This window comes from Netta rufina (genome assembly GCF_964035555.1).
Source record: "Netta rufina genome assembly, chromosome: 2".
NCBI lineage: Eukaryota > Metazoa > Chordata > Aves > Anseriformes > Anatidae > Netta > Netta rufina.
The window spans coordinates 122413223-122440947 of NC_140124.1; the positions used below are offsets into that span (position 1 = coordinate 122413223).

Below are 27725 nucleotides of genomic sequence, written 5' to 3' on the forward strand. Positions count from 1 at the left end.
GAGATGTGTTTCCTATAAGGCATTCTTGTGAATTCTTTCCCCCTACCCCCCATCCAACTCATATAGCTTTCATTACATCTCCCAAGTAAGGACTAAGACACTCAGGATCACAAAGGGAAGAGAGTAAATTAAAAGAACAAACAGAACAATTATCTCTAAACAACCTTTCACCTTCTAGAATTAACTTCCCCATTTGTTGCTACTGTTCTACAAGCAGATGTAGTGATGCCTCCAGATGGTGGGTATGTGGGACCTCCCCATCTAACAAGGGGGAACCTCATGACACAGCTATGGTAGGAGGCCTTTTGGTTCTACCAGCATGCTTGCAGTGTATCTGGATTGCCAGGTTTCCGAGGAGTCTGAGGAATTCCCAATGTATGTCTGTTGAGCCCATTTCCCAAATAATGGCCTGGATTCAACTTGACGTCATCCTCCCTCTAAAACCTACTTGACTTATGGCCAAGAGTATAGGGATCCTTCTCATAGGGACTATTTACCCAGCCAAATGCTTGTCATCTCACCTCACTACTCACAACTTGGGCAGGGTTGCTTGTTCCCATGTCCGACATCTACCTCTAGCCTAAGGGCTTTGCTCCTCAGAAAAAAAAGTAAGGAGGAGGTGAAAGCAGATAGGGTAAAAGCAAACATTCCCAAGAATACAAAGTTGAGTGAGGAAACAGAGCTAACACTGAGATTAGTAGAAGACATATAGGCAGCCGCTCACTTTTTTAGGGACCTTAGCTTGTAACGGAAGGCAATATCAACGTCTGGCAGAAGGATACCAAGGCCCATACGACTGTTATCAAGTCTGACAGCTTTGCTTTCCACTAGTTCTACATCGAAATGAGCCAAAAGTAAGAAAAGAAACATCTTCATCTCATTCATCGCAAGGAACCTCCCTGGACACATGCTGATCCCAGAGCCAAAAGGCATTAGGAAATACTTCAGTTTTCTTCCTGCCTTGAAGAACGTGGTTTTCTTCTTGCCATTCTCTATGTAACGATCAAACTTATACTCCTGAAAATAAAAGAGAAAGAGAGTGAGATATCTAATGAAACAGTTATATGAGGTGCTTTGTTTGCATGTCAGTGGTACTTCTTAAACTCAGAAACCAGAATCAAGAGGAAGACAAGGAGTAGACAGCTTCTCCTTTTTAGTTGGTTGCCCCAAGTTTCATTAGCTCACGTTACCGCCCCTGTAAAGAATACTGATGAAATCCACTTATTTAGCTGCGTTACATCAAGTTCCTTCAACTTCCATGTCTCATCCACTGAGTGTCTGGCCTGTATTGATTGTAATTAGATTTTGACCGCTTTGTAGCAGAGACAATGAACCTTAGTGGAAGGACAATTTTCTTGTAAAGCATCATATGTGCTTGGTGTGGTACATACATCACGAATAAGGATAATCTGTCAAATTGTGCAAATGCCTATGAATAAATCAATGCATTGCACTGATCTTGTTCTTGCAAGATCAGAGCAAAATCCATCCTTCTTTTGCACCCAGTGGTGCAGATTATTCGAAAAGCAGACCTGATACTTTGCAGTCAATTTTCCCTTCAGCTGGAGATGGTTGCTGCTTAATTTCCCACATCTGACCTTCACATGGTTTGCTCCAGAAGCTATGTGCAAAGCAGGACAACTGCCAATGACTGACCATTGTAACGAGTGTACTTTCAGGTAAGGCTTGAGGCTGGGCTTGTAACTTACATTCCATAAACTGAACATCTTTCTGACTACTTCCCAGCAGCAGGATCACTGCTTAGAGATAATTCATGTTTTTGAATGAAGGAGATCTGGCATCCTCACTCAGTCAACGGCAAATTAACCACTTACAAAATCCTCCTGCATGCTTTGAATAAAAATGACAGACACTTCTTGCTTATGGTCACTCATTAGCATTTGTCCTGCTTTGCATACATCTGCTATAGCAGCAGCCATTTGGAGCTGGCTGGGAACAAGTCAGTCAGACAGAAACCACCTCAACTGATTAAAAAAAAAAACAACACCACACCACAAAACAACATAATGATAAAATGCACTGATACTGATCTACCCATTAGGTTAAAGGCTCTGGAAACAACACACTGTATGTCTGGTTGTTGAGAAAAACAGTGGCAGGGGATTTGGGGTATGAGAAAGGGGAGAAGGAGAATGTGCACTGGAGGGGATATAACTTGGGGTGCTGAAGACCTGTTTCTCTACATGGCAAGAATGTTAAAAACCATTATATGTTCTTTTTTTTTTTTTTTTTTTTTCACTGAGAAATAATTATTTTCAGTCTCATTGAATACCCCAACCAAAAGGAAGTGTTTTGAAGAACAGTAACAAATCAGTCTACAACTTCCTCGTAAGGGGGTGTCGAGAGGCAGGAGACCTTTTCTCCATTAACACCAGTGACAGGACCCGCGGGAACGGGGTTAAGCTGAGGCAGGGGAAATTTAGGCTTGACATCAGGAGGGGGTTCTTCACAGAGAGGGTGGTTGCACACTGGAACAGGCTCCCCAGGGAAGTGGTCACTGCACCGAGCCTGTCTGAATTTAAGAAGAGATTGGACTGTGCACTTAGTCACATGGTCTGAACTTTTGGGTAGACCTGTGTGGTGTCAAGAGTTGGACTTGATGATCCTTAAGGGTCCCTTCCAACTCAGGATATTCTATGATTCTATGAAATGAAAGACCAGAATACCCTCCTCTTCCTTAAAACAGATTCACTTCCTGAAATGTAAAACCTGTTGATCAAAAAAAGCACTGCCAAACATGAACTGTGACAGCTTAAAAAGCAAAACAAAAGAAAACAAAACAAAAAAAAACACTAAACCAAATCACTTAATTGGAATATATCTACAAGGTGAACTCCTCGTGTCTGGAGATGTGAGGAACTATGGTGTTGCATACATATATACATACTGGAACAAACCAAATGCCAAGAGCCATCTGAAAGCTGTAGTTCATTTTACCAAAAATAAATAAATAAATAAATAAATAATTGTTGTGTAGGGAATTGGAAAAATCAGAAAACACATGTGAGACAGCAAACTCATGCTTGTGTTGTTGAATCCCCTAGGTTCGGATAGATTTTTTGAGCCAGCAAGCTAGCTTTTAAGGGAAGACTTATTTTTGACAGCGCAGGAGCTTTCAGCCATGCATGAGGCTTGCTTGGATGGGAGAGGCTGGATCATGGTGAGGAAAGGGTGAAGAAACTGGAGATGAAGTTTTGTGTGGATGGCCTGTTCAGAGTATTATGAAAACTGAGGAATCTCCTGTGACTGGTGTAAGTCTCTCTCTGTCACATCTTGTATTTAGCTCTTGTATTTAGCTTTGTTTGGGAAGCCACCATCCATGTTGGGTTTCCTGCAGGATTTCCTCATATTTCATTCTATGGGATTTGCAGAGTTCAATTACTGAGCTCTGTAACTTAGCTGTGTTATGATTCAGAGGTTCACTTACCCACTTCATAAAAATTGACTCATTTATTTAGGCTCTAAGTGAAGAAGGAGGTCAACAATATATGCTCACACTTACACAATATGGTGCCAAAGCAGAAGATAGCTTGAACTTAAATTTATGTATCCAGGAGAAAAGCATTGCTACAAAATTATCTCGTCAAGCTGCCTGTTTTCCCAGGAAAGTTTTCCCTAAATACATGACAAGCTCAAGACTGCACCTTTCAAAAAATTCATTCTCCATCTCTATCTGATCTTCAGTAGTTATTGTTGAAAGCACACTGCATATTTTAAGAACCAAACAGAACAGTGATTTCCCCACTTTTCGAGAGGGCCCATGTGCTGAAATCAATGTACTGCAAAGTGTGGATTGCTCATTCACTATCAAAAAGATGAAATATATGAACTAAAGCTGTACTGTGAAAGCTGAGCAGAGCTGATACCAAGCAGATATATTCAAGCAATAGAAATATGGTAATGTATTCTGACAATTATTGAATAAGGGAGGGGCTCAGCTACCGCTCTGATGCTTTGGTCTAGGACCTAAACAAACAGATGGACTTTTGACAAATCAATAATGTTCTCCAAAATAAAGTGTTAAGAATAAAATGAGAAAAAAGCTTATTTGCTAGTTGTGGCTTATAAGGATAAAAATATTAATTAACTATTTGCCAGTATATGATTTTTTTAAAACACTGTTTTTCTTAGTAGCCTTTGTCTTTATTTTTGGGTGGGTACAGACTGCTGGGCTCCACTGGATGTCACTTCCATTTTCGTGGCCTTTGTATTCATACCTGTAACTATACCCTACTTCTGCTAACTCCAACACACTCCACACCTCCTCTCACTGCCTCTGGCGGAGCTCCTGCACAGCGAAAAGCTGTCCTGCACAAACAAGGCACCTGAACATCACCCTTCTTCTGCAACCCCACATGCACATCTTTATCCCCAAGTTCCCAAAAGGAAAAGCTTCAAGGAGCACTGTCTCCAACATGGGGTTTCTACAAACATTTAAAGACATCCTATGTCTCCCAAAGCTGAACTGCGGTCTGAAACGCATCTTTGGCTCAAATATCAAGGCCAGAAATGAGCATGACAGGGAGAGAGCTGTTTGCCTAGGAAAAGGGGGATGAGGAATGATTCAGGTGTAACTCCTACCTCTCTGGATAAGGAGGCATTTAATGGCCTCAGCGTATATACAGCTTCACCTCCTATGTGGTACCCTGGACAACAACCTGGTGGAATAACCTACTGGAGACTAGGACTATTCAATTTGCATGCAGGTGGTGAACTTCTGAAGCCGTATTAAGGCTGAGGCAGGGTGGATTAATTTCGAGTCTTTGATATTCATTAACTCGAGCGTCAGAGAAAAATACAAGGAGATGACACAATTACCCTCGGAGCTTCATTGTGGAGCAACAGCTTTGCAGTTTCAAGTTCACAACACTATACTAATTGATCAAGAAGGGGTGAATCCCTATGAAGAGAGGTGAAAAAGCATAAGGCTCAAGTAAGACTGCTATTATAGGGCTTCAGAGAGTCAATGATGCTTTGGGGGCACTTAGCTAAATGGCCCACATTATTTGCTATTTAAACCACCTTCTATTATTCAGCCCTCCTTGGGTATCAAATGATCCACTGCCAAACAAAACCCACATTTAGCCTAAAGTTTATGGTAGTCAATGTGCAATTGTCAATTCCTTTGAAAGCAGTAGCAGTCAGTCTCATCACCATATTTCTCTCTTCAGGCCATGAATCCTTTGACCTATAGGGCCCTCGAAAATACATCTGAAAGTCGGAAGATTTGTTCCACAAGAAGGAACAGCAGGAAAAAAAAGAAAAAGAAAAAGAAAAAACCTATCACAAAAGGCCAGGCTGCTGCAATGTGCCTGAAGTAGGAAGAGTAACACCAGCGGAGTGTTTACCTTAGGATCTTCATAGACCTCGGGGTCCATGTGCAAAATCTGAGGGTAAAGGGCTATCCAGTCTCCTTTCCTCAGACTGACTTCCTGATCCCCTTCAAGCTTGAGGACAAAATCCTCCTGGCTGATGCGAATGTTCATGGAAGACGAGCACATCCGTAAACTCTCGTTTAAGGCGCTTTCTGCGATTAAACAAAAACAGAGGGGGGGAAGCGTCAGAAATATGGGAGATGACTGCAAGTTATACATGGCTGCAGCTGCTGCATCTCGACAGGTTTAGTAGGGCAGGCTGAAGGAAAAAAAAAGGAAAAAGAAAAAAAAACAACAAACCACAACGATAACAAAACATAAACCAGACACCACGAGGAGGTACTAAACAGTCCCGCAGGGCGGGGGGCCGCTGCTCTGAGCACTGCGATGTGATTCTCGCTGATAGTTCTGGGAAATCGTGTCGGCTGGAGGCAGCCCTGGATTTTGGGTGGAAAGTCATTATTCAGGCATCACGTTGAAAACAACGCAATCAGAAAACATGAATGCTTTATGCATTTACATATATTTCGGAGGTTGCAAGTAAATACCAGTGAAAGCATCCACGGAGCTATTCGGCTTGCCTTTCAAAAGCTGGTGGATGTAGCGTCAGGGCTACACGTTAGAAAAAAACATTTCACTTGTTAATTCCGCAGTCAGGCTGAGGATTTTTAAATTTATTTTGTTTTCAATGAGCTACGTTGCCAAACGATAATGTCTATTATGGTCCAAGTGAATGAAAACAATTCATTATTTGCCTGGTAGATTTAAGAGAGAAAGACACTTTTAATTGCAAAGAGAAAACAAAATGTAGTCCTTTCAGTACTAGGGGAAGCATGATTTTTTCTCCACCATCACGTCCTGGAAGGCTCCAGAAGCTGAATGTCCTTGCTTTCCCAGTGGCCTTCACCTTTTGCTCCTAGCACGACAGATTTTATGGCTAATTTCCGGCAATTTATCCTGGCAGTTTGAGGAGGAATTCCTTTGGGAATAATATGCATAATTTGCATAAATCATTCTGATAGCATGTATATCAGCATGTAGCTCCTGTCTAGGGCTGCATCTCTCACTTTGTAATCAAAACTGACTATTTTTCCACCAGCATGTATGGGTGCTGTTATATGTGGCCTGATTCCTTCTAATCGCCAGTGTGAAAAACAGCCTAAAATCAGGTTTCATTTTCACATAATAATCCATTTGTGCCTGTATTTATGTTTTGTGATACCAAATAAGCCTGCTCTAAGTGTTCACCGAAGCACTGTAACTGCTGCACCCAAAAGGTTGGTTTATTAGAGACAGTAGCTACCCAGTGTAGATGCATCTGAAAAAAATAATAACAACCGCTCTTTCACAAAAAATTAAATCTGGTGCAGCATGCATAGCAAATAAAGTGGCCCTGGATGCTTTCTTGCAAGAGGTTTTTCCTTAAGCATGCATTTGTCTAAAGAAATGAGGCTGCGGTCAGCTCTGTGTGGCCAGTGCCGTGATTCAATGTGACGTACAGTGAGTCTGTGCATATTCTTTTGGACTGCCTTCGTTACTATAATCAGGCAGAGTCAAATCGGCTTGTTGGTGACGAAGCCAGAGAAGAACCCCGGTTCCAGAATATGGCCTCTACTGCGGATAGCCACAAGGCACCTGACACGATAGATTTCAACTGGCAGCGCTCTGGCAACAAAACTTTGCGCGGTACAAAGGGAGGGTCCAGCCTCTGCTCCCAGACTGCCCCCAGCCTCCAAAAAAACAAAGCCCCTAACTCCGGCTTGGGAACGGTGGCGATGTACATGCAGCACCGTTCACCCAAGAAATCAAATCGGGTGGGGGCTGGGGAGAGCAAGAAAGGAAAAATAATTACTAAAACACCGCTGCACAGTAGCGGGTGTGCGTTTAGCTGGACGAGTGACGCGGTCACATCCTATCGGGGGCCATCCTCCCGGGGAGCGCGGCATTCGGTGTCCGCTGCCGGATCGCAGCTGACAATTGGGCAGCGTATCTTATGCAGAAGTTAATCACAATAATGGAGCACAAAGTGTGGCTTAGCGGTCAGATCGTAAATGACAAATCTGCTTTACCTTCCAGTACCAGCTATGTGTGGAAGGCAAGCTTGGCTCTAGCTCTGAGCGATCATGCCGATAATCATTAGTAATGAGTCACATTATGATCAACAAAGGAGGATGGAGCTTATACGGGTTTGCAGGCTAACATTAAAAAAATAGACAGTCAGCCTTCCCCAAATGCCCAGGCTATACGTTGGGAGGAATGACAACTGCACAATAACGCCGCAGCCTTTGCTTGCAGTTGTCATAGTTCAGCAGACACCAGCCATTGCTGCTGACAGACCAGCTGGGTAGCTTGGGAGGCCTTCCATTCTGCACCATGAGGTACAGTAAATTATCCAGCACGGTAGAGCAACATCTGTTTCTGTGCTTGTGCCGAACAAACAAGGCAATTTAAAGCATACCAAGGGATAACCAAGCAGCAAATGAACATGACCCTCATTTTTTCCCCCTTCTTACACACACGAGATGCTAAACTTCGCTGTACAAGCGCCACATAAAGAAGCCAGGCTGTTGTTTGATAAGGTGTTGTCAGAGAGATTTTACATATTTTCTAGAGAGAGAGAGAGAGAGAAATATCTCATAGTATTGTTATTCTTAGAATCCTCCCACTTCTCTCTTCATTTCTCTTATACTAAAGCTAGCACTCAGCCTCCAATTCATTCTAGATTTTTTTAAAAAAACTGTTTCAATATACTTATAAATATTCAGTCTTTAAACCCTAATTTGCTATACTTAGTTCACATGCCTTCAAGCATTTGTCTTCCAATTTCCACTGAATAAATGCGTACTAATGAGAAATAGAGCAAGCTGCTGAGGCAAAGCTGGGTGACTTGAGCCTGGCCTGCCACCAGCTTGTGATAGGCAGGCAAATTGAGTTAAAATGAAAAGTCTTGTCAGCTGAAATACAACATGGTAGCCAAACAGCAAGCTGTCAATCATCCAGCCAAAACAAGGGACTGCAGGTAATAAAAGGTCATTGTGAATCATAAGTGCATTTGGCTTTCATAAGCAAGTTAATTTTAATTAAACATGATCTCGATCTGTAAATGTTTTATAAAACTTATTGTGCATAATGGATTGTTAATTTTGCACTAGCAGATAGCAGGTAATAGGGTACCACCATTATTAGAGTGTATTGTAGGAAAATAGCTATCGGTATGCAAATATTTGGAGGGGTCACTTACATGCACCGAGGTGTGCCAACAGAAATGACAATTGGAAACAAGTACATTTGCAACTTAGGAAGAACTACATGGTACTGCCCAGCCCATTCCAGGAAAATATATTCATGTATCTCAATCCAACCAGCAATTTTAACACTTAATGCTTGTGTTACGATTACATACTCTGCATTATCTGTTTTTGGATTCATAACCCTTTCGTATAGACGAAACAAATTTTCAAGCTGTGCTCTTTTTGCAGGAAATATCTGGGATTCAGCAATGACCTGGGGCAAGAATACTTCACCAGATAAATGAATGGACTAATATTAAACAAACGAACTGACTAAACATGCCTAGCATTACACATGCACCAAGTGTATTTCTGCGCTACCCTTTGCATTTCCAGTATAACCATAAAAGCTGACAGACCGTTCTCATGTATCGTTTACCGTATTAGAGCTCCATTGTGACTCATAATGACTAATAATGTATGTTACTCTGTAAGCGCACACAAGTATGCGTGTTTTGGTTGCTGGAAAAGTCTTAACTAAACGATACAAAGTGTGCTGCCCCAGAAATGCCATAAGAAAAAATAATCAGGGCCACAATTTGTGACAAGAGCTGGTTTTGCTGTGGGTTGAAAGACTTTTTTTTTTTTTTTTTTTTAATTCACATACCTGTATTTTGAATTTAGAAGTAAATCAGGACATGTCATTCCCTAGACCCAAGGAATATGGCCAGAACAACAACATTGCCTCTGAGACAGGCTTTTTAGCAATTCCTGCTTGCTCTCCATAGCATGATGAATCCAAAAAAAGGCTCTTGTTACAGCAGGCCAAAAAGAGGACGGGGAATCAGAGCACTTAAAACAGGAGAAGGAGATGACAAGGTGATAAATACACAAGAATCCCACCTGTCTGCCTTACTCGGGAGCAGGGACAGGAATTCCTGGCTTTCTGTGCTCTGCGTTGGTATGGGGGAGAAGGAGGAAAGAAGAAAAGCTCCTTCTCAGATGCCGTGGTCAGAAAGCTGTAAGTGCAAAGGCAGGGCTGGCCCACAGCGTGCTTTTCCCCACACAGCTGCCAGAGCAGACAGGGAATTTTTGGTGCACAAGCCATGAAAATTTGGACCTTTGTCCTTCCTATACATTTACTAAGAAAACATCTCCTTCCGTTCTCCACTGAAGCATGAATTTAATTCTCTTATAGTACAGTTTTTTTCTTTCTATATTATTATTTTATGGGACAGTATCCAGCCCTTTATGACTTAAGTGCCAGAAGAATTGAAATCCAGCTTCTGTTCATACCACATTACTTTTAACGCGATTATAAAATTTAACAAAAGTGTTACAAGACTACTACAAAGTAGGATGTGGCACTTTCCTCTCGACATGTAAATCAAATGTTACCAAGGTGCTTGACAATTTGTAGGAGCCGTGGGGGGATGACACAGTTGATGTTGTAAAGTGTTCACTCCATTTTGCACCAGCTGGTTTTAGTGAGGTACATGCTTTATTTTCCTTATTCTCGCACTTCTGGGGTGCTTGTATTTTTCCCTTGCCATTTCCATCTCTGTCTCCAAATAGAAAATAAATTCTCTCTTGATCTTGATGCTTGGCAACTTTCCTTTTCTATTATTTGTTGGTGGATGCTAACTCTGATGTGAAGCAATTTTACTTGTGTTCTTTAAAGTATATAAATTGCTTAGAATGTCATGTTATCTTGACATCAAAAGCCTGCTCCATCACTTGGAGATAAATCTGCACCAAAACAGCTGTGCCTCCAGATGAAACCGACTTACTAGACCCATGGTATATATGGTTAACACTAATGCTTTAATACAAAGTAGCTGAATCAAACTCAATTTTATATTTGTGCTGTGAGAGACAACTCAAATTGGACCACAGGTTCTTGAAGCATGCCATACGAGATGGTCCTGGAGAATGGCAGCCCTCACTTAGATGCACCCCAGGAACAGTGACTCTGCTCTGATACAGCTTCCTTTTAGAGCAGACCATCAGGTCAGGCCACCAGCTATCAAACCCCAGAGACATGAGCTCAGCTTTAACAGGGGATTGGAATCAATATCTAAAGTGAAAGTAATATCGATCCTTTATGCTTTTTTTTACAGCTGTTGTCTATTCTGATACTACTATCTACAGAGATTTTCAGATGCTTCAAGGCTAGGTTCCTCCTTGCTCTATGTACCTATGAATGTTTCCCTCTCTCCTCCCTTGGGCTAATTTCAGCAATAATCTTGAAGTGCCTGTGCACTTGCTGTGCTTGTGCACTGGCAAGTGAAATGAAGCCATCAGCTGATGCCCTGAAGGCCCATCCAGCTCCGGAATACAACTTCTAATGGTGGCCTCCCTCTGAACCACTGGTCTCGAACTGGAAGACCTGGATCTCCCTTACAACACTCTGTTTTGAATCAAGGTACTTCTTTCAATATTGGAAACGCCATTTCTCATCTGTAAAGCTCTTATGTTTAGTTCGGAGGCACAGCTATGCTGAAGCCTGCTTCAGAAGTCTTTTTGTTGTGTTAAAAAGAGAAAAAGAAAGAAACCGCTTGTGAAAAAAATTACATTTGCAGTTTAAATACATTATCCTACTTTAATTTCAGGAAAGGGTCTTTCTTGGCAGTACCATACCAAAGTATTTGAAATGCATTAACACTTCGGCAGATGCTCAGAATCAAACAACTTAATAGGCATCAACTTTTTTCAAATAATTGCAAAGCTTCGATTTAGCCTTTTGCATACCTTGCATAGCTAATTACCTAGGCTTTAATGTTTACATGCAATGAGAGTATCTACAGCTATAAACTACATAATTTATAATTGATGTAAATGGGTGTTATTATGTCAATTAGGCAGCTGTGTCCTCCACCTTCTCAGTAAACAGAAATGAGTGATAAACCGAGTTTGCAGGGAGAGACCCTCTTCCCTTTCTAACAGATAAAAATAAATTACCCAGGTAGACCAGGTTGTCCAATTGTTCTCTGGTGAGGTGGATGTTATACGTGGGCCCTCTCTTCTGACCTGTTGACTGCAGCAAATGGTCAATCTCGTCACGCACCGCTGCAAGAGCTTCTGGGTGCCGCAGCAGATAATACATGGCCCAGAATGTAGCTGGAATCGTGTTTCCCACAGAGGCCCACAGGAAGGCAAAATGATGTGCTGGGAGAAAATAAGTGAAAAGGAAGATTAATAGCGTTTATTACACTGATTAGATTTGCAGTGTGCTAATTAAAAGATGTTAGGACACAGACCCAGCCAAGGATCAGTGAATGCTAATGAGGACCAATAGGCTTCTGAAGTCTAATTTTCTGCTTAATGAGAATAGTTTGAAATGTAATGTCGGGGGGGTGGGGGGAATAAGGGGAGTAAATGCAGCTCAGTTATAATCTTTCTCATTATCACCATTAAGTATCTTGTTTTACCACCTCAGCACAAAAAAAAAAAAAAATCAATTATCATAGAGGGTTGTTTCAGAGTAAAACATTTTATCATTAGCCAATTAGAAAGAACATAAAAAAATTTCAAGGTCGCCATTTTGCCTTTTTATTTCAAAGGTCTATAGTAAATTATTTTATTTTAGACAAGCAATCATTCATAAGTTTCCTACCTGCTTTGTCATAATCTCCAAGCAGCTCATATTTCTCAAATATATCTTGTCTGGCTTGGACCACTTTTGACCCTCCCAGCCATTTTGTCATGTTCTGAAGTAAAAAATGATGTATAAGCTCCTTTCGAACCTTCTTGGTAGCTCCTAGCAACTCAATTGGTATGTTTGCAGCTAAATAGGGAAAGCTGGCATCAAACTTGATAAATTTGTCTCTGATTTCACTAATAACTTTGTGGCCATCTGCAGCAGGAACTCTTCCATATAGTGTTACAAAACTGGCTTCAAACATTACAGAGCAGCAGAATTTGTACATTTTTTCTGTTTCCCAATCTGTTGCTTGCGAGCATTTCCATTCAAATATATCCTGGAGATTTTTCATCATGTGGTCAGAAATTATGTCCAAAGGCTTGCCTTGTAGATACTGGTAGATTCTGTGCAGGTTTTCCTTGAGATCGGGGAATTTTGCTTTCGACAATGCTGGGTAGTCAAAAGTCTTGGAAGCCATCTTATTAGCAAATTCATGGAACTCAAGTTGCTTGCTATTTCGGATGACGTAAACATATTGAAATGGGTCCATGATAAAGGTAATATATCTGCCTGAATAGAAGAGAAAAAAAAATAGAGACACATGGGGTTTTATAATCTTGTGACGCTTTCCGAAGTAGGAAATGAAAATAAGCACCGCCAATGTCTGGAAGAAGAGCACAAAGAAAATTCCCAAACCAAAATCCTGTGAAGAGATCTGCAAAGCAAAAAAGGAAGATAAATTGTATTTTGCTTCAGAAAAGAAAGAATACTGACTTTTTTTTTTTTTTTTTTTTGTCAGGATGCAGATTTCACCAGTGTATACTCTCACAGCACTTCTAAAATCAGCATGAAGCCTTTAATGTAGACTGATGTACTGGTTTTGGCAACAGTAGGGTGTGACCTGTAACTGTGGCACTCTGGAATAAGTAATTTACTACACTGTTATAATTCATGAAATACAAGGAATCATAGCAACATTTTAAAAATGAATTATTATTTTTTTTAATAGCAGAAAGGGAGAAACACATTTCACCTGAATGGAGGAAGTGGATGAGGGGGGCTGGAGTAGAAAATGTGTTATCTAGGCAGCTTTTCTTCAAGGAGATGACACCAAGACTCAGAATCTGCTGGTTACAGCTTTAATTGCATACTGCCAAACCTCAATATTTAAAGCCCCACCTGTTTTTTTTTTTTTTTTTTTTTAATTATTTTCCTCTGAAGTTTTGTCTAACTTTTTGTTAAGAATTTGTTTAGTACCAGTAAAATGACCACAACAGGATCTGATTTTGAAGCCCTAGTTTACAATGAAGGAGGCTCTCATTCTTAAAATGGTTGCCATTTTGGGGCACAAACTGTCCTGGCATTATAAGACATTTTATCAGAGCGCACAGACAACTTTCCATCTTCCTGAGGTACTAAGGAGAGACCACAACTGGACCTCCACTTGTACTAAGGTACAGAATTGTAGCTTTTGACATCTTTTTGAAGTTGTCTATGCCAGAAAAAAAAATTGGAAAATTTCCCCCAAGCATAAAGTCAACTAATACAGAAAAATATTTTGGTGAACTGTCATGAATCAAAATGCTAATACTCCCAAAGCCCAATTAAATCTTAACTCTTTATGGATGATTCCCTTGTTAAGTCTAAATTTAGAGCTCCTGATTCTTAGCTTGTAGGACAGGTGCATTAGGGAAAAAAGTACCCATTAAAATGTACACATTCTCTGTGAAATAGAGATAAACCTCCTAGCCATAAACCCAGAAAATATTAAAGCTTACCACACTTATAGTCTAATTCTGTCTCACTAAAGGGACAAATCTCCTTTGATTTTAATGGGAACACTACATGCTTAACTGAGGACCAAATTTGGCTCTGTGACAGATGTCCTGAGATAAAGTAGTCACTACCACTAAAAATGTCAACAAGTATCCATGGTTACCATATAGTGATATTTGAATTATCATAGTTATTCCGCATCCTGACTTGTATATACACACACGGCTCTGTGGTAAAGACGGGTGTGTTCTGGACTTTCTTTGCATGTAATTTTCATCCTGTTTATGTCCACTGCAATCCCAGTGAAAACAGCAAGGAAAGACAAGGATAAATTGAGAATTTGACCCCCATTTTTGTCAACAGTGTGAGGGTTTTTGAGGCACTTGTAGAGTTTGCCGGCTTGACAAAAGGATCTTAAATTCCCAATCCTCTTCCCTGATCATTTCTTCCTTCCCAAACTGCACAGGAATTTTTAGCCCCAACCTCTGCGGGATCTCCCCATGTCTTTGTTCAGCTTTAGAGCTGCTCTCTTTGCACTCCTCTTGCTCCAGCTTTCACGCACTTGCATGCTCTTATTGAGGCCACCATCTTTGTGATCAAAGCTTGGAAAGAATGCCCATTGGAGTGATTTTTAATAAATAAACTTGGAGTGTTATTAACCCTAAAGATGAAAGCTGGCTTCCTAACTTTGCATTTACAGGGTAAACAATTTAAGTTAAGATTTTTAATTAATATTAATTTAAACCATCTGTCCACCATCTGCTTATTTCTGATGCAAAATATGAGTTTCTTTGTGATCTTTAATCAGACACTTAGCAAACGCACATCAATTCTTATCATTTTTAAGTAAGAAAAGATTTTCAGCAAATGGGTTTTCAGACAAACAAACTATTTTAGCAGTAATTTTAAATCAAAACTCTCTCAAAAGCAGCACACTTTGGATGAGAAAATCTCTAACAAACAGAACATCACGAATCCTGATTTTTATTATTCTCATCAGGTTCCTGGTAGAAAAAAAAGTAAGTATGTACCAAAATACTCATTTTGTAGAATTCAGTTCAGGCTCCATTCCCTTGCAAGTCAACAATATGTATAAATACATGAAAAAAAATACTTTTGTTACTGTATTTATTAAATGTCTCTAGCCAGGAAAGTGGAACCCCTGAATAACAAAGGCAGCTTGTCTATGTACCTCAGAGAGGATCTAATTTTAGATCTCTTCATAAGAAAATGATTAAAATCTAAAGACTAAAATCTGCAGTTAGAAAGTTATTGCTGTAAGATTGGTTACAGGAGTCTTAGCAATTACAGTCATTCTTGCACACGGTTGCAGCCACACAGGTTAACACAGTGCCTGCCTTCCATCCAGCAACAGACTCAAAATTAGAAAGTCATGCCCCAACATCTCCCTTACCCTAAGCACCCTTCAAGATCTGAAGAGCAAACATCCAAACCCTAACAAATGTTCTGACCTCAAGGTATGACTTTAAAGTTTTGAGTGTCAATATTGCAATTCATTTTTCTTTTCAAATAATTTCATTGTCGCTGTTGAAGTCTCTTCCCACTTATTGTCCCCGGTGGTGTTTGATACCAACAAATGGAAACCTTTCCTCAAGTTTCCACTTACTATACAGTATTTTAAAATGCATTCCCTCTCACCCCTCCCATGCCTTTCCATTGCAGCTAATGCCAAGAATTACCTCTTGTAGTAGTCTTTTCTAAAACGGTACCAAAATATTGATTCTTGTGAGTTTCCATCAGAGTATTGGCAAAGGTAAATGTCAGATCAACCAAAAGTGGAGGAATGCCACATGCTTTCCAAATCAGGAAGCTTTAACTATTTGATGCATTTATACAGAAACCACTGAAAGCACAACGCCTTTCCTTGTTAGAATGCAAAAAAATACCTTTAACACACACACACACATAAAAACAAAACAAAACAAAAAACCCAGGTCATACAGAAATGTCACACTCCAAATCTCAGTAGTTTGGCTTTTTTATTTAGTACAATAGAAACAAGTCAAAATAATAAACGTATACTTGTTTCTCTAAAAAGCCCTCTAAGCTTTTTTTTTTTTTTTAATATGGATTCAGAGAATTTATATTCCTTGTCCAATCCTTCAGTTTGCATTACAACCGTGCTGCAAATAGCTTGGTTATCTCCTTGCAGTTTACACAGTCTCCTAGAAAAATAAGATTGATGTGGAAAATATGAAAATTGTCAACTTTGGTAAATCTAAGCACAGAAGCCAGTATTTGTATGATAGTTAAGAAATTACTCTAATAATGCATTCTGGAGCTTTTTAATGCTAATGATGAAAGACAAGCATTTCATATGACATATAATGATGGATGTTATTTCAGTAATGCTTGCAGCATACTTCAGCTTTGTAAGGGGTTCATGGAAATTACCTTTTGCCTAAGACAGAAAAATGTGGTATTTTACTGTAGGTGTGTCATGATTTAAAAGAAAAGAATGACTTATTAGCAGAATTATAAAAGGCCAAATGTGCTTAGCAAAAACACTGGAAGACAGATTACTTTATCAAAATCTGAATTAGTCTCATTGACAGTGTTGCAATGCTCAGTATCATTCCTAATAATGTATCATCAAACGGAGACAAAGTTTAATCCCAAGAAACTGTGAGAAAACTGCTTCAAGTTCTTTATGTTCTTACCTAGCTGTCTGCCTACCCGGCTGATCCTTAGCAAGCAGAAAGCTTGGGCTGGGACATACTGTCATCTAAAAGCAACAGACTCAGTATCTCTCTCTTTCTCTCTTCCCTTCCTTCTTCTTTTCTTTTCTTTTCTCTCTCTCTCTCTTTCTTTTTTGAAGACTATCGCATTTACGTAATCGTCCTCTTATTAGGAAGATTCTGCTGAACTGCTGACAATGATGTACAGTAGTGCTTCGCCGGTATGACGTTTGGGGAAAACGATTCTGCTGCACCACCACACAAAACCAATTAGAGAACTATTTTCTGCGACAGGTCAGGAATTTACATTGTTTCTCATAGAAAGATGTGCTTTTTAATTTCTTTATTAAGATGACATCCATGTCCCTTGCGACTTTTAGGGATGACAATCATTTGCTCATCACATGGGAAAGTACAATCAGCGAAATCGCATTACCGGTACGGGGCAATGACAGAAACTCCAAGCATCGTTCCACATTTTCCAAATGAACTAGTTTGAGAACCAATAATTAGAACAATACATATTGATAGGATTTGTTGACAGAACCTGTAGTGACTCACCAGGGGGCTAAAGTAATGATAGTACGTACATAGCCGGCTACGTTATGTTTGCTGAACATACAAACATCATCTTTGTCAAATCACTGAGACACACAGAAAGCCTGCGTGTCTCGGAATCAGGACAGGACATGAGCTACCAACTAGATTCATCTTCTTTTTCAAGTTGTGGTTGACAAGCTGTTTCTCAGTGAAAACTTGATGGTCAGTATGTTTACACTGAAAAAAAGAGAACTTGAGGTAGTATCTCCAATACAACAAATTCACAAAACCAAAAATTTCCTTGTATAAGGCTGAGACAATATCCGTAACTCAGTCTATTTACCTGTACATATGAAAGCTTTTGCAAAATACCTAAGAATAGGGAGATGAGTTGAAATGGAATTCTGCTTATTATGCAAACAGAAATTCATTAAACTAAATTACACTCACAGATTGCTTAAAGACACAAATCTCTAAATACAGTCTTATATAAAACAATAAAAAGGGGAAAGAGAAATAACTATTTGGTTAAACAAATTAAGGATTCTGAAGTATGACTGTATCTGCTTTCATGAATGCACTATGGTAAGTCTTTGAATTATTATTAATTTTACTCACAAGAAGCCATTATTTTACTCACTCATTATCATGTGAGTATACATTAACAATAAAAAAGACTATTTCAAATAAAATTAGAGTTGAAGATGTGTTAAACTCACTTCAAGATGAAACACACCAATTTCCAAAGGAATAATTATAAAAAAAAATGAATAATAGTAAAAAATGCATTTAACAGCAGTAAAATGCTCTTCCAAAGGACAATAGAATATATTTGGTAACAGGAAGAAAAAAAATGTTAATTAAACATTCTGCTTGTAATTTAATTAATAGACTTTTGAAGAAAATAAATATTTGTATTGCAAAACATTGTTTATATGGAAAAATAAAGCTAGAATCACTGCCACAAAATTAACAAGCAAACTTTACATTTTACATTTTTTTGAAACTCTCTAAAAATACAGGAATAGCTAAAAATGAGGTAGACTTAACTGTAAAGTAATAATTGATGCAACTATAAAATTCATCATTTGAACAAGGATATCAGCATGTAGAGGGGCAAAAGATCCATAACATCTACCTACTAATAGGAGTTTGCCTTTTTCTGAACAAAGGAAAATACTTGATCTTAAAATGATTTTAGTGAAATGTGTATATATATATATATATATATATGTAAATTTATATATTTGTGTTTCATTCAAGATTCCAGTTTCATTCTGTGCTTTTCTGGTACATTTCAGTGTATATGTAAAATCACTCAAATGTTTGTATTTGAGCTAGCGTAGTAAAACAGCTATAAATACAGAAAGCAGCAAGGTTATATCATACTTTATTATATTGTTATTTTCAGCAAGCATGATCAGAGTAAGAGACTGGCAACAGGAAGTTTCTGTGTTCCAGTCCTGATTGTATCACTGAGTCAATGTGTCATTCATTCCCTTGTGTTCCTGTCAACCAGTTGTAAAATGTGTGAGAACATATTCTGCACTTTTTTTCTTAAGTGTTTTCTAAATTTAATCTGATATTTTTCTGTGCAGTGTCAAGACGATGTTAGTTCTCCTTTCCTTAGGGAAAAAAAAAAAAAAAAAACACAAAAAACAATACACGTTTATATGTGTTGGGAAAATCTATGTTCAGACATTACTTGTCTAAAAATTCTGTCGATATGCATATATACCTATAGCTGTATATAAATACACATAACCATAACTAAATATTGTGGATACTTTTTATGTATATAAAACATTTGAATTTAATGTATTGTATCCTACGGTACGCTGAAATGTTTTTGGTTAAGTAAGATTCTAAATTAAACATCTGAATTAATATTTAACATCACTGATGGAAAAATCAAGAGTAGTACAAAAATACTGCTCACCAGCAATATGTACAGTGAAAATATCTCCAAGTTTCTTTTGCTGATCCAGTAAGAATTTATAAGCATCTTTTCTAAAAATCAAAGCTTTTCCAAGGTAAGGAATCCAGCCATTTATTAGTGGGGGCTCTCCAGTCTTCCTGTTAAAAACATAAAAAAAAAAATCAGGAATTAGCTTTGGCATGAGAGCAACTCATCTTTATATCTATTTATATATTACACTTAGACCTACTATCTATGCATATAATTCTTACAATGTATAATATGTTGTACAGAAAGTTCTTTAGATATGACGGCAGGTTAAATCTAATCACACCTCTGAGCACAGAAGGCTCTGTGTGGTGATTATGAAAAATAAGAGGGAGAAATTGAGATGCATTTAACTACAGGTCGTCCAGTTATTACCATAAAGTTATGAACACAGAAAAATTACATTCCACAGAAAATCTCACAGCGAAGAGTCCTCTTGTTTTCAATATTTTGCATGTCAAAGGAAGATGTATCAGAAGGCAATTATGACAGATTTAGGTAAATAGGACGCTGACATACCACACTAAACGATTAGCTTTACAGATAAGGTTTTAAGAATTTCCATTTACCAGCACACAAAAAAGCTACCATTTTAACTAAATAAATTTAACATAAAGAATAATAATAGAGGCCAAACATTAACAGTAATAAATCTTAGACTTTGTATGTTTATAGTCTGCTAAGCCAGAAATAGGTATGAACAGTTTAAGATGAAATTCTAGATAATTATATTTGTAACCCAGCCTGAAAAAGCAGCCATGGTGTGTTAGTTATGTTTGTGGAGTAGTATAAAATACCTTTCAAAATTCTAGCAAGTTATATTTTTCTTTACAAAGGAAAAAAGGTCCTATTCCTGTCCTTTTCACGCTGTCCTATTCCTAACTGCAAGTAAACGTCTTTCCTTCGTGCTGGTCTTTAGTTGCTTGAATCTGATTTACAACAAAGAAACATAAAGCATGCTTGCTCTGGAAAGGATTAAAACAAATATTCATGAACAACTCTGATGCTACATCCCATCTGTGAAGGTGACTTATACTACATGCAGAACAACTCATTCTGATTAAACACAAGATATTTACTAGCTCGGATCTAATCAAAGATCAAGGGATCACAAGCTTTACTACTATCATACACAGCATGGATTTTTATGTAGCTGGATTAACCCTATCATAGGCACATTCCTCCTTGAACTGCTCAAATAGAAATTAAAAAAAAATAATAAAAAGGTAAACATGTATGCTGAATTTATTTTTTTAAATTTTTTTCTTATTAAAACTTTCTGTGGAGGAAATTATAAGTCAGTGATTTGCTCTCTTACCACAAAAAAAGTTGGAATAAATTTAGTTTAAAGATGAACAGATGTGGCCAAACCAAGTTGCACATCTTGAGCTCTTTCTGTTTAACTGGCCACTAATTACAAATGTTGATTTTCAAGAAAATCATTTTGTTAACTGGAAAATAAACATTGCAAACATTCTAGTACAAATTAGAAAATTTCACACCTTATGTGTTTGCACTGGCTTTTTTGGTTCTTTGGGTTTTGAGGGTTTGGGGTTTTTGTTTGTTTGTTTTCTGGTGATTTCTTGATTGTGGGGAAGGGGCACATCGCGTAAGCCAACATGCTATATGTCCTCTCACAGGCAAGTAACACCATTATTTACTTGTGTGGTGCAGCGAACTTTGTACTGGTTAATTCTGTGTTAGGTGAAGACAAGACAAGAACTAATCCGAGATTACATCAGAGGGATCACCAGCCCTGGAAGTGTAACAGCCCACTCAATACCCTTAATTATCCCCTCAAAGCTTGTAATGAATCTGGATGATTTACCAATTTCCCCCCCCAGACTACACAGTCCCACCAGCGGCCTCCTTTCACTTCCTGGACTGGACGCGACACCCCGTACGTAGCCCTGTGACAAATATTTAGATAGGCTTTTTGTCATATTCTAATTTAATGCATCTAATTTCACTCTCCGTGTTCTGTCAGTCGGTCAAAAGCTGTATTCTTCACCAGCTTTCCGCCGGGTAAAGAGGACGCAGCTCAGAGATCCAGGGGAAAATTAACTTAATGCTCCGAGTCCGTGGGATCACATCAGGGAGACGTTTTGCTATCGCGAAGACGTGAGGGTCACCATTCGCTGCAGCCGTGTTCAGCTCAGCAGCAATAAGCTTAGTACCGTTGAGCACCGTGGCATGGCTCTGAGCCTTCCAGGGGGAAACGCAGCACCCGTTCGACTTGCGACCCACAGCGGGCTGATAACAGAGACCTGTCTTCATCTCCATCTTTGTTTCTCTTTCAAAGATGGAGGTTGTAATGACTCATAGACGTCTGCCAACACACAGCGAAGAAAAGAGCGCAGATGAGGCTTTCTTGCCCCCTGAAATGTAATGCTTCACTGCACAAAGCTTTAGGCAGTACTGCTCACCTCAGCTGGGCTTCCTGAAAACCTCAACTTCTCACCTGCAGTCTGACGGCACTCCAAAGTTTGTGCTGCTTTTACTACCTGCACCGTGCTGCTTTTATAGCTGTTGGTATGACCTACCAGTGAAGCCCATGCAAACTTTCCCCTTGCAATTAATTTCTTACAATTTTTACCTCAGGGCTCACACTTCAGATAAATGATCGGATAAAATCTGATCATTAGACAAGATAAGACAAATGTTAAACTTAGTGTTTTCTTGTGATATTGATTTTTGTATCAAATGTAACACTTGCATCAAATGTAAATATCTAAGAAATATTTTATTTTATTTTTTTAAAGCAGTATGAAGTGTTCTGATGGCTATTTAAGTTTGCAACTTTTTATATTCAAGCACTGAGAGCTTCCTACCTGATTATCCCATGTATAATGGTACTCAGTTCTAGTTTAACTGCTTAAAACCTAATTCACTTAACACACTGAGCATCTCATATTTGCTGCATGTTCCTTAATTTTGTTGTTGTTGTCATTTTTTTCACATATTGGGCTATTTTTACATATATACAGGAATATCTACACTTAACTGAGAAATCTCTTTAAAATGAGTAAGACTTAATATGAGCAAATTTTACAAATAAAGCACCAGCAACATATCCAATGCAATCTATTAGTAGGCAGATCAATTAAAAAGTGGAGGAAACCAATGAAGTTGTATCATCCATCCACCACGGGTAAATTGATAATTTCAAATAACATTGTGCAAAAAGTCTTATGGCTACAAAATACAATGAATAGATTATTGATAACTGTAATTTTTCTTTCCCTTTCATGCTGAAAAGATGCTTCCTTGTTAGCATGTAATGAAAAAGAAGCAAAGTTTTGGAGTTTGTTTACAGTTTCTTTAACAGGAATTTCTGAGCTCACCTAAAATATTTTAAGTTACTGACTCAGGTGTGACTATTTAGTTACTAAGGTAAGGCAGTATTAAAAAAATGTGATTGTTGTATCATTTATGCCTTATTTATGGTAAGCAGCAGTGATGTAGTAAACCAAATGAAAAATGTGCTGCAACATAAATTACGTGAAAAAAATAGATTATATATATATATTAATTTTTATTTTATTTCAAAGTTTTCTAAAGGTTGTTTTCCATTAGTAAAAGGGAATTATTTGGGAAACCCAAATTAGGTCAACATTTGTGAGGCTCTGTGAATGTCAATGTAGATTTTTTTTTTATTATTGTAAAGTAAAAACCCTAAAGATCCACAAGCAAACAGACTTTGCCAACATTTATCTGTAATAGAAATATTATTGCTTTATAAAAGCACACAAGCCTATCCTTTTGCTGGTTACACCACTCCTCTGCAGTACAGGGCATTGGATCAGTGTAAACGAGAGGAGAATCTTCCCCATTTCACTCGTTATTTGTATTCCAAAGGAGCAGATGCCTTCCAAATTATGCAAAAATCCACAGCACATCTAGTACTATAGCAGATGAACAGGTTAATTTTTCTCTTTGCACATAATAAATCATAAGTGCTTTAACACCCATAGTCGCATTTCATGAACATAAACCTTCTGTTTAATAATGTCTGTTTACAACTAGAATCAGACATACAGTAATCTCTTGCCTGGGATAAACATTAATCCAGATCTGTCTAGAAAAATTATACAATTCATTACCATAAGTAATCTCTATTGTGCCCTGTGCTTAACCTTCATCTTTTTTCCTGTCCTATAATCTTGCAAATCCACTGGTGGTGTATGATTGGCATCTGGTGTGAGCACAGCCTCTGCTGCACAAAGAACGACCGAAAAAGCCACACAAGAAAATGTCACTCTGCAGGGCACCGCTGGCTCCGCCAGCCGCTTCTGAGCAACTCGCACCAACGGGTGAAAGAAACCCCAAGCTGGGGAGAAAAAGAGCCCAGCAAAGTCTAACTGTGCCACTTGCCACAAAGGAGCCATTTGCACTTTCTAAACCATCATTACCACCCACAAAAATTAAAGGCTTTGGTCTCATTTCTCCATATCACTTTTGGTCAAACTACCACATCCTACGTCGACGTTGGAGCAAACCATGCTGGGGGACTTCAAGGAATGGAAATGTGTGGGCACAGGAGTAGAACAAAAGCTATTATGAACATGTCAGAGCAGTCTGAGATTATTCACAGGCTCGATCACAATATTTAAGCAACAAGACATGACAGACAGTGTCTTTCCAGGGGCTTATAAGCACTCTAACTGTGAGGAAAAGAATGAGGCCAAAGGCTTCAACCCCAACAAAGGTAATCCCCAGAAATGTGGTGTCTGGAGTGTCTCGTTGTATTATGAAAGAGAGACACAGGAAACTTAGGACAGGAGAAAGCCAGCAAGTCCTTCTTTCTTTCTTTTCTTTTTATCTTTCTTTCCTTTCTCTCTCTCTCTTTTTTTTTTTTTAATTTTGCAGTTAGTTTCTCCCAAACCTTTTCATAGCATTAGGCGCTTGAATCCACGAGGACGAAACAAAACAAAAAATCAGAACTTTCTTTCAGACATTTGTCCACAACAAAAATTTTTGATACTTATAAAATTAAGCAGGCTTTAAACACCCCATTGAAATTATTTGCCTCAGCGATCCCCTGGCACTCAGAGTTTTCCAGGTTGAACACATGTGATATTTAAAAGTATTCCCTGCAGGATTAGACAGAAAAGAGCTTTAGTAATATAGTCTTCTACCTTTGAATTCCCAGCTTGAACACTTCCTGCAGAGGTGAGGACCAGCTGTTGCTCCTATCTGATCACTACCTGGGGGCGTACGTAGAGCAAATGGATTCACCAGCCCATGTCTTGGCAGAGAGATGCACATGAGGACTGACTCAGTGAAGAAGCTAGCTCTTCACACACAGAAAGGAAAACTCACCGCCGCTGCCTACACCTTCATCGAGGTAAACCGACTGCAGCGCTCAATGGTGTGTTCAAAATTTTGGGAAAAAAGAGTTAAAAAGCAATGACTAGACACAGGAAGTACACCTTTGAGCACACCAAAAAAAAAGAAAAGTGTATTTGTTCTTTCAAAAAGAGCATATGGCAAGGACTGACTACCATGGTGGTGTGAGACAAACTAGTAGAAATGCTGATGAGAACAAACCAACCAACCAGTGAATATTAAGGCTTCCCTCTCCCTCCTGAAAAATGCAATACTTATATTGAAAGTATTTTTGTCAAAAACTTCTGGGATTTTCAATAAAAATGCATTTCTTCTGTAAGAGCATACAAGCTTTTTGTTGTTAAGAACTCTAACTTCTGTAGTAAACCGTTCATTACAAGAACCTATTCACCTATTATTTTTTCCCCTCTTCTATTAATTCCATTTGGGTCATCCCTGGATATCCAAAAAATACCGATACTCAAGAACTCATGCAGCAGCTCTGATATATTGCTGTCTAGGATCTTTTTTTTTTTTTTTTTTTTTTTTTTTCAGCTACATTATCTTAGCAGCTGTAGGTTCACACTGCACTTATCACCTCTTCAAACTTGTGTGTTGAAGGGCACATCCAAAAATTCAGCCATTACTTGTAGTGACTGGCTGGGGCATTGCCTAAAAAACCAAAAAGCAGGAAAATATCATTTTGAGAAAGCACTCTGAACAGTTTAAAAATGGAAACCCACTGAAAAAGCCCTTTTAGCTTAGGTATACCAGAGGCTTAAAATTCCCAGAAGGTTTCTACACAAAAGGTAATTTGAAGTTTCATAACAGCCAGAATCCGAGTCATGGAAAAGACTCAGTAAATGCAACAATAGTTCAGTGATATTAGAAGTTAATACAAATTCAGTGCTTATGGCCCCTTCTCTGAAATGCTATGTTGTCTTTGCTCTGGGTGAAGTCAATAAAAGCAGCTCATGGTTATTTTACCATATCTTACATTTGGAATCACTTGGCTGGTCTGGGTATTTTCCTTTCTTAGTTCAACTGTGATCAAATAAAAATGGTCTAGGAAGGGATGCTGAGAGGTTACTTATTTTGTGGTTCACATTCCAGGTAGGCTACTTCATGGCTACTTCATGCCAACACCTTCTCTCTTACTCCCCTATGCTGCTCTTGAAGATAGTAATGGAGTCTCCAGTCTCCCCAAGCAATCTGTCCTTATCAGAAAATTTCTCCTCATGTCTAACCTTTATCTTCATGCTGCACTTCAAGCCCTCTACTTCTCATTCTGTCTACAAAGGATAAGAGAATAAATGAACCCCTTTACTTCTGCAGGGGAACTTTAGGTACTTTAGGTATTCAAAGGTACTTATCATGTTCTCCTTTAGTCTTCTTTGGGTTAAACAACCCCAGGTTCTTCTGGTACTTCCTCACAACTGTTTTCTAGAGCTCTGTGTACTCACACCACTCCTCTCTCGACTTCCTGAAGTTAGCCCACATCCCCCCTGGAAGCGCAGCACTGTGCACTGAGCACCACACAGTGATTACCTGGTGCATCTTGTGGGTGATGCGCCCGGCTCTGCACCCCAGCACAACCTCAGCTTTCTGAGCAGTATCACAACAGCAATGAGAAAAAAAAAAAAAAAAAACAAACACCACCACCACCACCAACAACAAAAACAGCTTCAGAACCATTACAGACCTCAGCCTTTTCCCAGAGAAAAGATCCGCTCAGATGCTGCTGGTTAGTCCTCAATTTTTTCCAGTTTGCCATTGGAGCACTAATCCCTCCTTTGCAGCCCCTTTCTCTTTTAATATTATCCAGAAACAAACATAAAATGCTTTTTTTCCCCCCTATATTCATGTGAGAAGGACTGGACCAGAATATGAACTCCACCAGCATTTCCCTTTACCACTGTCAGGAACATATTTACACTGCACAGTGATTGACTTCACCAACAACCCAACAACTCTCGTCTGATATCCATCTCTTCCATAATCCATTTCTGCACTTTAATACATTGCCTTACTGCAACACATGTTAAAACTGTACACAGAAAGTAGCTCATAGTAGGAAATCATATTAACCGTCTGGCCTAGAAATGACAAGTGAAGTGTGGATAAGAATGTCAGCACTCCACACAGAAATATATTCAAACATGCAGAAATCATTCCTTACGTAATAAAGAGCAAACAAATAAATTCAGGCAATCTCAGAAACAGTGGTGGGACATCATCACGTTTAAAAAGCCATGTTAACAAGGAAAGTGAGGAGAATATTATACATCGATGTTGCATCTTCTGTGTGTATCAACTGTATTTTCTTTGAGTAGAGAGTATAGAATTTCAGAAGTAAAAAAAAAAATAATAAAATTCAACTATTATTTTCTCTGAAACTGTAGGAATGTTAAATAATGAAGGATGTTCATTAGAACAAAGCAGGTAATGAAAATATAGGCTTTATTTCCTGTAAGTGAAAGTGTAAGTCCAAAAGTCTGGTTTCTTGGTTAAGCCAGACATCTTGAAGTTCTCTATAACCAATAGAGAGAAAAGGTGTGAAAAGGCTTTTTTCAAAATATTGCTCTTTACTAACAACAGATAGGTTAGAGATGCTCACTTAGGTGGTAGAGGGAGTGCATCCGTCCTTTTGAACGGAGTACATTATATACCACTCCAGGTCACCAGAGGAACACTGCGGAACGTTGGTCTCTCACTTGCTCTATCTGCCACATACATGATTTGCAAATACCAGCAGCCAACTCCTGATTTATCTACTTAATTACGCAGAGAAACAGGGCCACTTACTCTGTCTTAAAATCTGCATGTGCATAGCTTTATATGAATAAAAAAAAATCATTTAATGTTTAAAAAAGATGCAATTAACAATTTCATGACTTCCACAATTACGATCATGCATTCCCCAACTGGAAGTACACGAGCAATCTAAAAGCAATTTTCTACCACTCCTCCTAGTGTTTCAGATGTCAGACATTTCATGAACCTTATTAAAAAATTAACAGTCAGGACACACACATTTTGCTCAAAAAATGTACTGAAAAATTCCAAAGTCTGAAGAGTTGAATAAATACAAAAATGTCCCAGATACCTTGCTTAGTCCACTTATTTGTAAATACAACTCTAATTTGG

General features: G+C 38.7%; 1 protein-coding gene across 1 annotated transcript in view; it reads right to left on the reverse strand.

Annotated features, from left to right (window-relative positions):
* Nucleotides 1-720: 720 nt before the first annotated feature.
* The window catches only part of CYP7B1 (cytochrome P450 family 7 subfamily B member 1), a gene marked incomplete at both ends in the record, with an annotated part of 121383 nt that continues 94378 nt past the window's right edge, over nt 721-27725 (reverse strand). Inside the window, 5 exons of the mRNA XM_084281460.1 lie at nt 721-1017; nt 5370-5548; nt 11588-11794; nt 12243-12839; nt 19224-19360. Of these exons, the coding sequence (XP_084137586.1) occupies nt 721-1017; nt 5370-5548; nt 11588-11794; nt 12243-12839; nt 19224-19360 (1417 nt within the window). The remainder of the gene's footprint in view (nt 1018-5369; nt 5549-11587; nt 11795-12242; nt 12840-19223; nt 19361-27725) is intronic.